Source organism: Colius striatus, chromosome 2 (assembly GCF_028858725.1).
Source record: "Colius striatus isolate bColStr4 chromosome 2, bColStr4.1.hap1, whole genome shotgun sequence".
NCBI classification, from domain to species: domain Eukaryota; kingdom Metazoa; phylum Chordata; class Aves; order Coliiformes; family Coliidae; genus Colius; species Colius striatus.
The window spans coordinates 46961960-46978242 of NC_084760.1; the positions used below are offsets into that span (position 1 = coordinate 46961960).

The window sequence follows — 16283 nt, forward strand, 5'->3', positions numbered from 1 at the left end:
AGAGGTAACAGTAGTGGCAGGTGAAATGACAAGGAGCAACAGGCAAATATTGTGGCTTGGGAGATTCAGGTTGGCTATCAGGGAAATATTCTTCCCCAGGAGGGTGGTGTAGCCGCAGGAAAGAGGTGAGAGATCTCCATCCATGGGGATTTTTGAGGCTTAGATAGATGAATCAATGGCCAAATTCATGTAGAGTTGGTGGTGGCCTTGCAGGAGGTATCTTCCACACAGCAAGTCTGTGGTTCAGACATACCAACCCTTGAACAAAAATCTTTGCGAGATCCCTTGGGAAGAGTTCCAGTCCTGCACTGGTTTGCTGCTGAAGCAGCAACTGTGAGCACTGAGCTGCAGGGGATTCCAGATGGGAAACCAGGAGATGTTCAGGCAGGGAGCACATTCCTACCCCCTACAATCATAAAATAAGGCAAAGGAACCTGAAACTACTTTTGAGCAGCTTCTGCACCTTAAATAGAAAGCGGAAATGCTAAGAGCTGTGGGACTGCAGTCACTGGTGCTCATTCTCCATCAGTCAAAGGATACTGAAGTGGAAGGTGGGTTATAATCTTGTGGAAGTCAGGCATTCTAGAACAATAAATTGATCAGGAAAATTCAATTATCTGTTTGAACCTGGTGGACATACTTCTGGTGTTAGAACCATGCTTGGTTTCTGGTAACTGAGCTTTCAAGACCCTCCACGTACTCACAGGCCACTACAAAGACAAGTGAAAGCCTCACTCTTCCTCTGTCCTGCAGACATCACACTGTGGCCCTTAACAAAGGAACACACCTTGTATTGAAATCATGGCTCTTCCCTGAGGGTAACTCAGTAAATGACAGAATCCCAGAATGGATTCTGGAATGCTTGGAAGAGACTTCCAGAGCTCATCCAGCCCAAGCCTCTGCTAAAGCAGGTTCTCCTCAGTCAGGGGGCACAGGAACATGTCCGGCGGGTTTGGAAACCTCCCAAGAAGGAGCCTCCACACCCTCCCTGGGCAGCCTGGGCCAGGGCTCCCTCACCTCAACAACAAACAAGTTTCTCCTCCTGTGCCACTGGCAGTTGCTGGGTTCCAGCTTGTGCCCATTACCCCTTGTCCTGGCACTGGCCACAACACAACAAACACTGGCCCCATCCTCTCCACACCCACCCTTTAGGGATTTCTCAGTATTGATGAGGTCCCCCCTCAGCCTTCTCTTCTCCAGGCTGAACAGCCCCAGGTCCTGCAGCCTTTCCTCCTCACACAGATGTTCCAGTACCCTCAGCATCTTGGTAGCCCTGCACTGGCCTCTCTCCAGCAGTTCCCTCTCCCTCTGGAGCTGGGGAGCCCAGAACTGGGCACAGGACTCCAGATGAGGCCTCACCAGGGTGGAGCAGAACCTCTCTCCACCTGCTGCCCACACTTTGTTCATGCCCGCCAGGATGCCATTGGCCTTCTTGCCCACGAGGGCACATTGCTGCTCATGTTTATTTGCTGCCCACCAGCACTCCCAAATCCCTGTCCATTGTGCTGGAAGGACTTTCCTCACAACTGAGGGGTGTTTCCACTTACATATACATCTGATTTTGTTGTGTCCATGCAGTAAGCTTCTTATTTCCTCATCAGGCCACTCTGGGGCAATATGCATCCATAAGCCAGAGGCATCTGGGTCCATCTTGATGTCAGAAGAGTAGAGAAGTCGCCACCATATCTCAGAGCTGCATTTTTATGATGTGCCATCAGTAAAGATGTTAAATAATATAGACACCTAAACAGATCTGTAAGAGAACTGCGCAATGTGTTACTGGCTGAACCTAGAAACCTTCACAGATATATCTAACTTGTAAGCAACTGCACTAAAATCACTTGATTTTAGAGCCTAAGCCACACAAGTATTCCTCCACGCTCACCTGCTGAAATCACATCCAGATAGAAGACAACAACCCCCCCTTCAAGCTCTGCAGCACAGCCTCTGCTGAAACCCTGACAAATAAAGCAGACTTCTCTGAAGGAAGCCTTTCTAAAACCAGAGAGCTGCTGCTGTTGCAAACAAATAAGATTATTTCACAGACCCTGAGATCCAGGCTGATACAGCAAATTTTCAGTAAGTCCATCTCAGAGGAGCAGCAGCTCTCCATGGGAGGCAGCAATGCATTATTCATTGTACATGAAGCACACAAAGAAAAGGTGTTCATGCTTAATGCCTTGTGCAGCACCTTGGAGACAGAGTTTGAGAATCTCAATGCTGAGATCTACAGCACACAGGAGCTGAGGTGGGGAAGCTCCTCATCTTACACAGCTATCCTTTGCCCCATGAGCATCAGGCACCACCAGCAAGCTCCAGCAGGATCCAACAGTGGTTTGTTGGGAAGCAGGACCTCCCTGCTGCAAGTTAGACTGAGCTGGATAAGCAGAGGAGCAAGAGTAAGGCGATTGTTCTGTTTTCCTCAGGTAGTTTATTATAAATGAGTGGTGTACTGTGGGCCAGCTATGCAGCACAGTTTGATGTCTTTGGTCAGAACAACACCCACAGCAATACTAGCTGATCCTCACACACACGTGTGTGTGTGTGCACAAGTACACACAAGGACCCACGGTGGGGAAAGAATAAAAGGAGGGCTGGCAGAGGCAGGGCCTTGGCAATTCAAGCCTCAAAGATCCCAGGGAGTTAGGTAAGGCTGAGCAGACCCTACCCAGCATTTCAGAGGGTACTTCAAAGTCTGAAAGGGAGGGCTTGAGAGCTAGAAAAAAGCCAAACCACATCCTCAACTCTGTCCCAGGCTGCCCTAGGGCCAACACTTCTTTTACTGTGGGTCTCTAGGCAGGCACAGCATGGGGTGCTTGGATTTCATGAGGCAGAGGCAGGAGAGGAGCCTCTCAATATCCCACAGCAAGGGGCGTTTTCCCCTCTCTGAAACCACATCTCAATAAATCAGGGTCACAGTATGCAATCCCTGAAGGTTTGCAAGGAAGTAGTTTAATCAGCAGCAGCAGCTTTCTTGCTGGCCCCAGATGGCAGAGCACTGCAGGCATGTTCCTGTTGTGCTGTGGAATATCTTCTCTGTTATTTGGGAGCACAGCACTGCAGATGACAGGCAAGATAGATGGGATAAGGCAGATCTGCATTCACCGTTTCCATGTCAGGAGGTACTTGTTGATTTATAGTTGACTCTTCACCAGCTGGGAAGATCCCTCTGGTGCCACAGCAGAATACAAAGAACATGAAGCCACAGCTCCTTGACAAGCCATGAGCTGGCAAATAAGTAATGGCTTCTATTAGAGAGTATCAGGCTTCTTAACTGTTGTATTTACTTGGACTTGCATCGAGCCTGGGCAAGATTCACTGAGAGCAATTAGATGCCTTCCTCCTGTTCATTTGACAAGAGTTTAGAATCATTTTGATTGGAAAAGGCCTCTAAGCTGAGTCCAATCCCTCCACTAAACCATGTCCCTCAGCACCTCAGCTACATGGCTTTGCAATAGCTCCAGGGATGGGGACTCCACCAGCTCCCTGGGCACCCTGGGACAGGGGCTGACAACCCTCTTGGGGAAAAACCTATTTCTGAAGGTTCTTCCTGGTGAGGGATAATGCCCTGGTTCTTGTCTTATTTAATTTACCAGCACAGACGTAACTGCACTCAGGATGGAAAGAGGCTCCTTTGGGTTTTTTTAGTTGCATACTGGCAATTTAAGACTGATAGTTCCCAAAGATTCCTTCTCTTCTTAGCTCATCAGTGTTACATGGAAATGGCTTCTCCTTCATCCACCATCTCCACTGAGCTGGGGCTAATGTCTGACAGAGTCTTTGGCCATGCTCAGATCCTCCATCCTGCATCTACCTCTTCTTAAGGCAAAGGGGAAGCAAGCTAGCTTTGCTTGGCCAGCAAAGCCTTTTCCCATTAAAAACGGATCCTGGCATGTGGTCAGCACAGCTCACACAGTTTTTATTTTCTTTAAAGGCTCATCGGCACTTTCCGGATGGTCCTGCAAAAGGTGGTGGAGGAAGGACAGGTAGAGGTGACAGACACGCTCATAGACGACAACAATTCAGCCATTCAGGTGAGTCACAGGGAATAAGCAGCTGCTTCTTCCCTTCAGTCATTGGTCTATGCATGTTACCAAAATCTGTAACAAATAACCACTCTCCAAACTCATTTTTATAGTTTAGAAAGCAGACATCAGTTTATTGCAGTGCTGGGTGCGTGTGGGTTCTCTCCTCCTAACATGCACCCCAAGAAATACAAAAACCCACTCCTTATATACATCAATACCTAAGACATATGCAATACAGGGTGATGTTTAACATGATTTGGGTGGAGAGTTGAGGAACATAGTCATATGTTCAGCATGGACCTCAATTAGCTCATTAGCATACTTCAGGGTGTTAACTTTACTGTTAATTTTATGGTTAATGAATCAAAGGTCCCACTCTGAGCACCGTGGCCTTGCTGAAACTGTTTTGAAGTCATTTGTATGCTCAATACCATGATTTCTAGCCAAAACTCCTTGCATGTGATTGCCACATCATTTATCTCATTACTATAATCACTCAAGGCGAAGCCCAAATCATGCTCGCATGAAATCCATTTTAGAGGTATCCCTTATGATGTTAAATGAGGAAGGGTCTATAGTGGGAGTCTCTGGTATCACATGTTTCTGCTGACTCTGTGAGAGTGTAGAAGTCTATGTTATGCACCTGAATTGCCAAATCCTCAACTTTTCCTTCATCTCATTATTCTTGGTCTGAAGAAATAAGGCAGCCAGGATTGACCTGAGGGTACACAGCAAAGGCTGGCTATTCTGCATGCCTTAAAGGGTTTAAGATGAGAACCAAGTGGAAATTGATCAAGTTTACAGAGTCTTAATCTGCACACAGACAGGATGCAGTCACTCACATACAGCTCAGAAATAACCTGTAAGTGTCCTGCTGCTGGAGACCCATGGCAGCTCAGAGTACAGTGTGATCCTCAGATGCCACCAGAGATACTAGGCAGCTGCTTTGATAACATTCCCACACTGAGCTCTGCTCCCAACACTCTCCTGCACCTCAGCAATCTGGCTCTGCCCTGGCCATTAGTGGGTCAGCTTTAATCCACTGCAGTACTCATTGTTTGTGATGCTCGGTATTGTCTGTATTGTCTCTCACCTCAACACTGCTTTCATCTAACCCTGGAGAAATACCTTGTGCAGTAGCTCACCTGAAATCTCATCCTTTATACCCTTCTGGAGAAAAAAAACAGCATAAGAAAGTCTGGGTCTGCACCCTTCATGCTGACATCCTGACACCAAGGAAAAGGCGCTCTGCCTGCAGAGCAACTGCTGTATAACTCAATGCGTTTCCATCTGGTTAACGCATCTCATGGGAGCTGTTTCCCGTGGAGACTGAGTTTTATAAACACACTTGGAAATGCAGCTACTTCTGATCTTCTTGGGTACCAAAACCCTGGTGTTTTAATTAAAAAGAGAGAAAACCTCAGCTGCTTCCTGCAGTCAGCAAAAGGGAAAAGTGCAACTGCATGTGGTCCTTTATGATAACAAGCAGCAATTAACAAGAGAAAGGCAAGTGGTTGCATTAGGAGGAGAGAGGAGGTGACTTCTCCTGCAGTGTAAAGGGAATGTAACTAATAACAGTATAAGTGATACAGTCCTGAGGAGGGAGAAAAAAATGGAGGGAGTACACACCCCATCTACAAAACCAGTTTCAGAGCTAAAGAAAACAGCTCCTGCTACTCTCTTGGTTTGTCAGACTGAGAAGTGGCCTGATTAAACTATATGGGACCCTCCAAAGGAAGAACAATCCCATATTTTCAAGAACCTTCAGTATCACAGGTGCAAACAGGAAAAGCAACAGAAGACAGTTAAATACCTGCAACTTCTTGATGCAGAAAACATTTTCAGAATGAACTGACTGAGGAGGTATCTACATTGGCTGGTGCCTTGGAGTCTGGCCAGAAGCTTGGTACAGCTGCCCAGTAGGTCAAAGCAGATCATCTCTTACCCCTCACCTCCTTATAAGCCATGTGCTTCTAATTGGAGGCACCTGGAGAAGGAACAACCTTCCTCAGCCCATGCCTGATGTGCTTATCACCTGCTCTCCGAGGACCTCATGGCTACATCTCTGTGCCATGGCAGCTCTGCTGCAGCTGTTATAGCTGCTATTCACAGAGTGCTCTGGAAAATGTAAATACTGAGCATTGTCTATTGCTACAAAATCAGGATGGCTCAGGCAAGGAAGATTTTACAGGAGTACAGGTCTCTCAGGGAGAAGACAATAAATTCCTCCCATGTTCTGCACACCACAAGCCATATAGATGCTTTTCTGGAGCTTACTGTGGGCAGAAATGCAGTGTCCCTCTATTTTCTCTGCATTTCTAGGGCATCATCGCACCCCCAGGCCACCCCTGTTCAAACCAGGCCTGGAAGGTGAGGGTATATGTTGGCATTTTGGGCTTTCAGCAGGATTTTAGATCCCTTCTCCTTCTCCTAACCAGCCCTCCGCATTCATCCTTTGAGATGCAAAGAAAGAAGGTTTTGCAACACGTTCCAAGCATTGAGCAAACCTGGAGACAAATCATGTGCAACTGTTGCAAAATTCACCTCCAGAATTAGGAAAGAAAGCAATCTTCATATCATAGCACCATTTCAGTTGGAAAAGACCTTTAAAATCCAGTCCAGGATGTCCCCTTTTGGCAAATCTCATCTCTCACAGCTCCTTAAACCTCTGGATTTTAAAGGCATGTTAGCTTTGTGAAGGCACCTGAGCAAGATCTGGCATTGTGTTATCTCCAGGAGGGCTCCTGGCAAGCAGGGCACAGATGCTGAAGGTGCTGTCATGCATTCTGCAAGATGCTGGGCTGGCACTGGGGATCCCTCTTGCAGACTCTGCTCCCTGAACCATCCACCTCCAAACCCACTCTGGATTGAGCCACTGCTGACACTTTGGTGTCAGACCTCAGCTCTGGATGAGGGGAGAGGAGCATCTTCCCTGTTTTCATTTCTTTGAAAGCACTTTCCAGGCATAACTTCGTCTTTCTGTAATCAAATGCAAAGGAAGGGATAAAAATTCAAGGGCAGATTGGATGGGGCTTGGAGCAACCTGGTCTGGTGGAAATTGTCTCTACTCATCGCAGGAGGGTGGAAGCGGGTGACCTTTGAGACCCCTTCCAAACCAAACCATTCTAGGATTTGATAAAAATTATTTTCCTTTTTTTCTGGCAGAATGCAAAACTTCACTGGCAGCTTCCAGTTGGCCCTAATATCACTGTTGACTTAATTCAGCAAACAAATTAAAAGAACCAGGAACTGTAAAGCCAGGAGGAATATTATGGTTGTGTCATCTGGCCTCCTGCAAGAGAGCCTCAGAATTTGTTATTATCTCAAGTGGTGAAAAAAAGGTGAAAAAAATAAAGGTGAAAAAAATAAAAATGATTTAAAAATGTCCAGGGACAGAGCAATCCATCAGCCCTTCCATGAATCATTCCACTTGTTAATTTTCTTGGTAAATTGAGGGGTGTTTTTTTTTTTTCCAGTGTCAATTTCTCTTGGTTTCAGCTTACACCTACTAATTTCCCTTCAAGCAAGTGATGACTTTATTCAGCCCAAAAATAAACTCATTTGGTTTATCACACCCATAATTTTTCATTTCTTTTAAAGGATTTTTGAAGCTTTACATATAATTCAAAAGTCATATTTCAAAAGGAAATATTTCACAACAGCGTTGAGGTGATTTGAAAAACGTGAGAAATTAATGTTTCAATGTGCATCTTTGTCTCTCCTCTGCATTTGCTGTTTCAAACAATCCAGAGCAGCTTGGTGAGGTCAGAACAGCGTGGCAAATAATTTTGATTGACTCAAATCTCTATTTTGCCATACAAAGAAGAAAATCAATCAAAACCATCCACAGGGCTCTTGTTTCCAGCTGGGTTTGAGTCACCGTTTAGCTGTCAGATGCTAAATGCACAGAATCCTTCCAGGCCATGTTTTCTGTTGTCCATGCTTCCATCATCCCTATTACAAGCTGCAGTTGGAGCAAGTTAGGAAGCTGCACCCCCTCTTACATATATAGATGAAAAAAGGAAGATGCTGTAATAAGTTTTCATGCTCCAGTTTGGTAGCCTTTTTGTTTTGTCCTTGTGTCTAAAATTGATTGCCTTTGCATCAAATATAACTTATAACTTCTCCATGGAAGCTGAGTGGATAATGGTTTTTGCCTTCTCGTCGATCTTTGTAGCAGCTGTTTGCCTTTCAAAATAGATGTGTTTTTAGGAGAGAGATTTTTCTGGCTGCTTTGTCCAAAGCAGTGGCTTTAGAAGGACATCAGGGCTGCTCTTTGCAGTAAGGTGAACTCCCACATATATGGTTGAGTTTTAAATCCAGAGAAATATTTTGGAGGGAAACATGTTTGGGATCTCTAGCCCCAGATTTACTGCAACAACGAGGTGCAACCTTGAGTGAGCAAGTTGTGGATAACAATATTTAAGAGTGGACCTTACTCAGTTCATCTAGAAGAAGCTTTATATCAGGTTTGGACAGACCCAGTGCAAGATCTCTTCCTGTCCCTGAGCCTCCTGGTCTTAGCTAGTCTGGGAGATCTCCCTCCCCAAACCAGCATCTATCCAAACCTCCCTGGGATGCCTGTCCCTTGCCAAGCCCTGCCCCACCTAGGGATGGAATGGGATGGGGCTAGGCAGGAACAAGGTACCATGCATCTGTGGGGCTTGTCAGCTCAGTACTTCACAGCAGGGCACAAATGCTTGGCAAGGTGTTGCACCACAGAGAAAAGTCTACCAACATGACATGGCTTCATCTGCTCGTGGTGCCTTCAGCTGCTTCTCTACTGTTCAAGGCTGTTTATGTCTCTCACACCTGATGCAGCAGGACTGAGATGCACCAGCACTTCCAGTGAATCAAATCCTTGAGCAGAAGAGAGGCTGTAGCACCGTGCCTGAGCTGGGTCAGACCACCTTCTGAAGCCAAAGCCCCTCTCTCCAAATGTCTCATGCAGACTTTGTGGTCAGTAAGGCTCAGAGATCAAGCCAGCAGATGCCAGGAAAAAACCTAAATCTGAAAGATTTTGCAGAACCTTCCTTTCTACCTGTGCTGCTCTTGGAGGCTGATTGTGTCTTCCGTGTGTGTTGCAGACCAGCATCTCCATAGAGATCAGGTACCAGGCTCTGGATGGGACAGTGGGCACGTGGAATGACAAGGAGTTCCTGGAGACCCCCAGCGTCCACTCAGAGGGTGATGGCAAGTACCCCTTAGAGACAGACAGCCTCCTCTCCAGCCATCGACAGAGCTCAGATATCTCTCCAGGCAGATCCAACCAGCAGTCTGTGGAGAGGAACTTCAGGAGGTAATGTGATATTCAGCTCTTGGAGATATATCCAGAGACAGGCACTAGAGCTTGGTGAAGGGTCTGGAGCACAAGTTTGCTGGAGAGGGGCTGAGAGCCCTGGCGGTGTTCAGCCTGGACAAGAAGAGCCACAGGGGAGCAGGGGAGACATCATCACTCTCTGCAACTTCCTGACAGGAGGTTGTGGCCAAGAAGAAGGTCAGTCTGTTCTTTCCTGTAATGAATGTCAGGACAAGAGGAAACAGCCTAAAGTTGCCCCAGGGCAGGTTGAGATTGGAGCTGAGGAAGAACTTTTTCCCTGAAAGGGTTGTCAGCCTCTGTCCTGAGCTGGTGGAGTCCCCATCCCTGGAGCTACTGCAAAGCCGTGTAGCTGAGGTGCTGAGGGACATGGGTTAGTGGTGGGCTTGGCAGGGTGAGGGGAGGGGTTGCACTCGAGGACTTACAAGGTGTTTTCCAACCAAAATTGTTCTATGTGTGATGGCAGCAGGGATCAGGCTTGATCCCTGCTTGGCTTGGCTTGGCCAGCAGGCTTGGCTTGTCATGAAAAAACAGCATTGCCCCAGTGCTCCTGTAAGGTCTGGCCATCAGAAGATCCATTATCTCAGTTCCAGGTAAGGATGTGCTGTAAGTGTCCACCGAGAAGTGTTTCAGTATGCCAGTCATGCACAGAGTCTTTCGGCAAGCACTGAGGCTTGTTGGACGCAGCAGAGCAAATGTAATGAAGTACAGAATCAGAGAGGATTAAAGGTCTGGCTGTTGGGCAGGCCTCGTGTTGGATCAGATTAGAGCCACATGTGGGGTGCAGAGCAATGTGTGGCATTTTGCATCTCAGTGGAGCTCATAATTTCCCCAGAAGTGAGCCTTAGATGTGCTGAATTATAGAATCATAGAGTCATAGAATGATTATGATTGGAAAAAGCCTTCAATATCCTCAAGTGCACCCCCTGCCCTCACAGTGCCAAGCCCACCACTAACCCATGTCCCTCAACACCTCAGCTACACGGCTTTGCAATAGCTCCAGGGATGGGGACTCCACCAGCTCCCTGGGCAGCCTGGGACAGGGGCTGACAACCCTCTCAGGGAAAAAGCTCTTCCTTGGCTCCAATCTAAACCTCCCCTGGGACAACTTGAGGCCATTTCCTCTTGTCCTGTCATTCATTACAGGAGAAAAGAAACTGACCTCCAAGGGTGATCTTTTGGGAAGAAGAAATTGACCCCAAGGGGTGAGTGCAGCTGCAGCCAGGGACAGGGGAGAAGGGCATGTTGACCACAAGAACACACATGTGTGGATGCATCTGGGGTGGAGGTGACAGTGCCTCTGATCCATGTGCCGGGGAGCATCATGAGTGTGCATATCCCATGGCAAATCAGCTGGCATAGCAGAGGCTGGAGGAGAAAGCAGGGACGCTGTGGCACAAGCCCTGGCACTTCCCTTGCAGCCTTAATCCTCAAACAGACAAGAACTTCAGCTGTCAAAGACATTATCAATGCTCTCTCCATGTCAGTCTGTCAGGACCACAGTACATCACTAGGGTTAAATGCAATCCCATATCAAAGGCTGTGCCTAGGTAAGTGAGCCCTGCTTGGGGTATCTGAGGGACCCTTTGCCCTGTCATGACAGGTGGAAACACCTCCAATTCTTCTAAGAGATGCTGCTACCAGCTTTCTACTAATTTAGGGGTCTTCAGCATCATCCTTGTGTCTTTCTAAGCTCATAGGACCTGGGTCTGGACTGAAACAAGCCCAGGGACTGTATTCACTCTTCACACAAAGGTGCTGTAATCAGTTGCAAAGTCAGCCTGGTGACAGGGAGATGCCACGGGACTGGCATGGACACTGTAGTTGTCCGTCCATTTGGAGGAAATACAAATCAGGACCAGTTCTGCCATGAGCGTGTTTTTTGGATGCTTGGGGCTCAGTCCTTTCTGTGAGGAACAGTCTCTTCAACACCTTCATATGCATTCACAAGACCAAGGCAAGGATGGACACTGAGGCCACAGCAATGCTGGGTCAGATTCAGACCACCCTATAAGGGGTGCTATGAGCCTTATGCTCAAATCCTCACCCAGCTCACCAGACAACAGAGATTTGTGCTGGGGAAGGGGCTGGAGCACAAGACTACCATGGAGCAGCTGAGGGCCCTGGGGGTGTTCAGCCTAGAGAAGAGGAGGCTGAAGGGAGACATCATCACTCTCTGCAACTCCCTTACAGGAGGCTGTAGTGAAGTGGGAGTTGATCTCTTCTCCCCAGTAATGAATGACAGGACAAGAGGAAATGGCCTCAAGTTTCCCCAAAGGGAGGTTTAGATTGGAGCTGAAGAAGGGCTTTTTCCCTGAGAGGGTTGTCAGCCCCTGTCCCAGGCTGCCCAGGGAGCTGGTGGAGTCCCCATCCCTGGAGCTATTGCAAAGCCGTGTAGCTGAGGTGCTGAGGGACATGGGTTAGTGGTGGGCTTGGCAGTATGAGGGGAGGGGTTGGACTTAATGATCTTAAAGATCTTTTCCAATGGAAGTGATTCCATGATTCTAGGATTTAGATCTCAAGAGCTGCTGCAGCTCCTCATCATCACTCCCTCCCCAGGTTTGTGCCCTTGTCTGCTTCAGAAGACTTCACTTTCTGCCTGTTTTAGCACTTTATTGTGGACATATAAAAGCAAAATTTCTTTCACCCCCTGAGTCTCTTGCATCACTCTGAGGCAATTAGCTGTGTGAATTGGGCTGAAACCTGTGAATTTTCAAGCAAATTGAAAGTGTAGATTTGTTTCCCAGCTCAGTGGCCCGTGATGTTGCTGAGCAGGGAAGAGGCTGAAGGATTTAAAAGGAGTATGGGAAGGCAGCATTCCCAGATATAGCCCAATGTGCAGAGAGGGTTTCAGTCTGTCTGTCAGCCCAGTGTGTTGGGAAGTCAGCTGGAGGTCTTTGGAGACTCAGTCAGCAGGATGTGAACGTGGCTTTGCTCTCACTGAAGATGTTAATCAACACTGCGTGGCTGATGCATTGCCTATAGCAGGCAAATGGATGGATTGAGGCTCTGAATTAGGTCTCTAGGGACTGTAAAGTAAGTCTAAGATGACCAGCTGAGCTGGAGGGTTAGGACAGACACATTTAGCCTGACAGATCCCACCCAGGAGGTGCCTGGTTTGCTGAACACCCCTGAGCTGGATTGTGGCTGAAGGCTGCTGGGCTGTGCTGCCTGCACGCAGGCAGTGCTGAACAGAAGGATTTTTTGAGGTTGGTTTGTACGTGGTTGGTGGAAAATCCTTCTTCACTGAGAGCTGAAATAAAGCCAACAGTTTATAGACAGGCAGCAGGACATATACAGGCTAGATACTGCTGTGGCATCTGGAAACAGTACTGTGGCAATGATCCTTGTCCTGCATTTTCTCCATGGTCAGCACCTCTTAGCAGGTGGGAGAGTGGTTCCTGGTGGTGACAGTTTGGTACAATTCCTTGATATTTGGCTTCAGCTTCTCATTCAGATCCTTGAGGCTTTAGAAAAAAACTTTCCATGTAAAGCTTACACTGGGGCTGTGGGTGGCCCAACAGCCCCAGAGCTGCCAAAAGAACCATTGTAGCCCCTTCCCATTGCTTCCCATTCATCCCACTGGAGCACGCTGTGAAGCTATGCACTATAAACAAACTCATACACAACTGTTTTAGAGAAGAAGGAGGAGCATCCCTTAGTAGCCACACTAGAAGGGCAAAGTGTGCCAGTCCCACTGTCCCAAGCAAGTTCACATATGGGCAATTGCACTAAAACTGCTGCTTTTGTCCCAGGCAGCTGCCCTGTCTCCTCTGGTTTGGAGTCCTGTCCCTCAGAGGGTCATTGTCAGCGCAGAGAGCTGTGGGATTTGGCTGTGACTTGTTGCCCTGCCCTCACCCCTGCCAACCCCAAGGGCTATAGTCATTAATGTCCCCACCAACACTGTGATGAATACCAAAGAGGGAAAGGGCTGATGTCTTCTGTGTCACCACCCTCACAGGATGGAAGAGGACGAGATGTATTACCACAGTGAAGATGAACTTCTGGGAGAGGGGGACACCCTTAGCCAGGGATCCCTCAGCGTGAGGTAGGGAGTGAGTCAGCACCCACTCGTGCTGGCAGCAGTGAGGTTTGCAGTGCTGTGTTTCTCCTGCCTTGTCCCTCTGGACATCCTATGAACATTGCCCCCGGATTCCCATTTCTTGTCTGCAAGAGAGCTCCTACAGAGAAATGATGGAGGAGCTGAAGAAGTATCCTTGGACAGGAGGCTCTGAAGGATTGCTGAGATCTAGGATGGAGAAAGAGCCTTGAGGTGAAGCTCCAACTGGGTTATCACCTCACCTTTGAGGTCTGCTTCCTTCTTCAGGTCCCCAGAGCCAGAGATCAGCCATGCCCAGTGCATGAGGAAGGACTCCTTGTGATGTGCATGAAGTTCTGGTTTCTGTTTGCAGTGGCTTTTCTTGCAGTATGGTGCTATTAGTTGTTCTCCACCATGTGCCAAAAGGGGTTTGGGGAGGAGCTGAAAAAAAAGAGAAGTTGAGGTAAAAGCCAGTGACCACCCCACTGCCTCTGAGAGCAGCTCAGACAAAGGAAGGAATATTTGGGGGGTGTCTCTCAACTCCTGTGAGTCCAGTAATGGCAGATGGTGGTTCTTCCTACACACAGCTCTTCTGGGGAGCTGATTTCTCATAGCAGCTCCCCATGCAGTCTGTGGCTTCTATATTGACTCTCCTTCCATGGGAATTTGTGACCATGTCTGTACTGGGAAACACCTCTGCCAAATCTCATTAATTAGGCAGTGCCAGGCCAAGCACCTGAAATGCTCATAACCTTAATAAATTATTAGGACAGACAGTCTCTGAGGTGGTTTTGGCTACCTAGTACTGACCTAAGTGATCCTTAGGCAGGGTCAGGAGATACAACAGCCATGGGCCAGGTCCAAAGGGCAGATGAGGGATTGCCCATCCAAATCCTTTCTTTGGATGGGAACAATTAGCATGGGTGTGATGTATGATGTATGCCAGCCAGTTTGACATCAAAGTCAGGGAGTGTGGCCTTGAAATTTTGATATTGTAGCGTAAAAGTATGTGGCTGTAGCATATTCCCAGTGAGCAGGATGCTGCATGCATGTCTGTTCCTGCACCTGCCCTAGGCCGTACATGCATCTGTGATGTCTGTGTGCCTGGAGAGGAGGGGACGGTCAAAGTGCTCTGACGAGGGTGCTGGATGCCTGAGAGGTCCTCAAAAGGTCATCTGGGCCAAGCCCAGATGTGTGAGCCATGGATGGGGCATGACTGTGCAATGTCTTCATCTTCCCGTGGGTACCATGGCTCAGTGTGGGAATGGAGATGGGCAGCCTTGTTATGCCATGCTAACCTTTGGACCTGACCAAACCAGGGAAGCCAAATTCAAAGCCAAGTCCAGCTCTTACCTTGCCTTCAAGGGCTGGGTTGGGTTCAGGATGAGGTACTCATCATTTTGGCATAGATCAGCCAAAAGTCACATTTCTGCAAGGTGGCAGTGAGACGTGTTGTAGGGACAAGATGAGAGAAGTCGCAGGTCTGACTGGGAAGGAATTCAGCTCCCATCCCTGGAGATGCTTAAGTACAAGCTGGATGCCGATCTGAGGAGTGCCTTGGGCTGAGATGATCCTCCCTGGGGAAGAAGTTGGACTTGACATCTTCTTGGCAGCCCTGTAATTCTGTGTGTCTTCACAGTCTGTTTCCATCCTCTGTGACCCCCAGGCTGGAGGGGGTTTGAATCTGAATGAAGGTAGTGGAAAGATCTCCCTGGGTTTCCACAGGCTTTCTGTCAGTGTCAGCTCCATCAAAGCTGTTTACCTCCTCCCTGGGCTCATTAGGGACATTATTTTGTTATTCAGCTGATTCCCTTTCCTGAGGGGGATGCAGAAGGAGGGAAACAAACAGACCTTGAAATGGGAAAAGCAGCAGCAACAACAAGGAATGTATAAATAGCATTGGGCTTGCCAAGCACTTCTCAGCCGTTTGCTTGCAGCCTAATAGAGTTGCCGATGAGATGCCGGTTGGAGAGTGATAACAGAGCTATTTGAAGCCAGTCTCAGTCCCCATGCTGTCTGGAGAAGGTACACGCCTTAGAGGGAAATATCATATTTGCTCTTATAACTCCTCCGTGCCCAGAGCGATGACTTCAGTTCACAGAAGTCATTAACACAGGGTGAATTCTCTTGTTTTCTGGACAAAATCTCAAGTGAGGGAAAGAGGGGAAGTGACACAAATTAGTATAGCATAAATATATGGTTCAAATGGAAGCACAGGTGAGGATTAGAATCTGAGACAGTAAAAGACAGGAAAAAAAACCCCTGTGAGTACAGTTAGGATTTGCTGTTTCAAAGAGGTGCCCCAATCCCTTGGCCTCACTAGGCAGGGTTGAGGAATGGAAAGGGCTGCCCGGGGAGGTGGTGGAGTCCCCATCCCTGGAGCTATTGCAAAGCCGTGTAGCTGAGGTGCTGAGGGACATGGGTTAGTGGTGGGCTTGGCAGTGTGAGAGGAGAGGGTGGACTTAAGGAGCTTAAAGGTCTTTTCCAATTGAAATGATTCTATGATTTGCATTTTCACACAGAAGCTCAAACCTGCGTGCAGGCAGAGGTAGCGGGAAGGCTGTTGTGGATATTTGAGATGTTACAGTACTGAGCTGTTATTCTGCAGTGAGCAAGAGGTGCCAGATTCGCATTCTCTTTGCCAGTCTGTGCCTTATCTCCCTTAGCAAAGCAAGACCTGAGAGCTCTGTCCCAATGCATGCTGTGCCAGGGACACCCTGCCCTCAGCAAGAGGAGCAAATCCTTAAGTGATAGACATTTGCTCCCCATAAAGTTCCATCAGGATTCTTGGCAAGAAAGTTGACATGGTTCAGACCCAGCCAGGCACAAAGAGTCTCTTAGACCCAGCCAGGCACAGCCGCTCTCTCACTCCTCCTCCCTCATACCTATGATGGGATGG

General features: G+C 48.0%; 1 protein-coding gene across 1 annotated transcript in view; it reads left to right on the top strand.

Annotated features, from left to right (window-relative positions):
* The window catches only part of OTOF (otoferlin), a 108978-nt gene that overhangs the window by 31628 nt on the left and 61067 nt on the right, over positions 1-16283 (top strand). Inside the window, exons 4-5 of the mRNA XM_061989496.1 lie at positions 3935-4034; positions 9116-9327. Of these exons, the coding sequence (XP_061845480.1) occupies positions 3935-4034; positions 9116-9327 (312 nt within the window). The remainder of the gene's footprint in view (positions 1-3934; positions 4035-9115; positions 9328-16283) is intronic.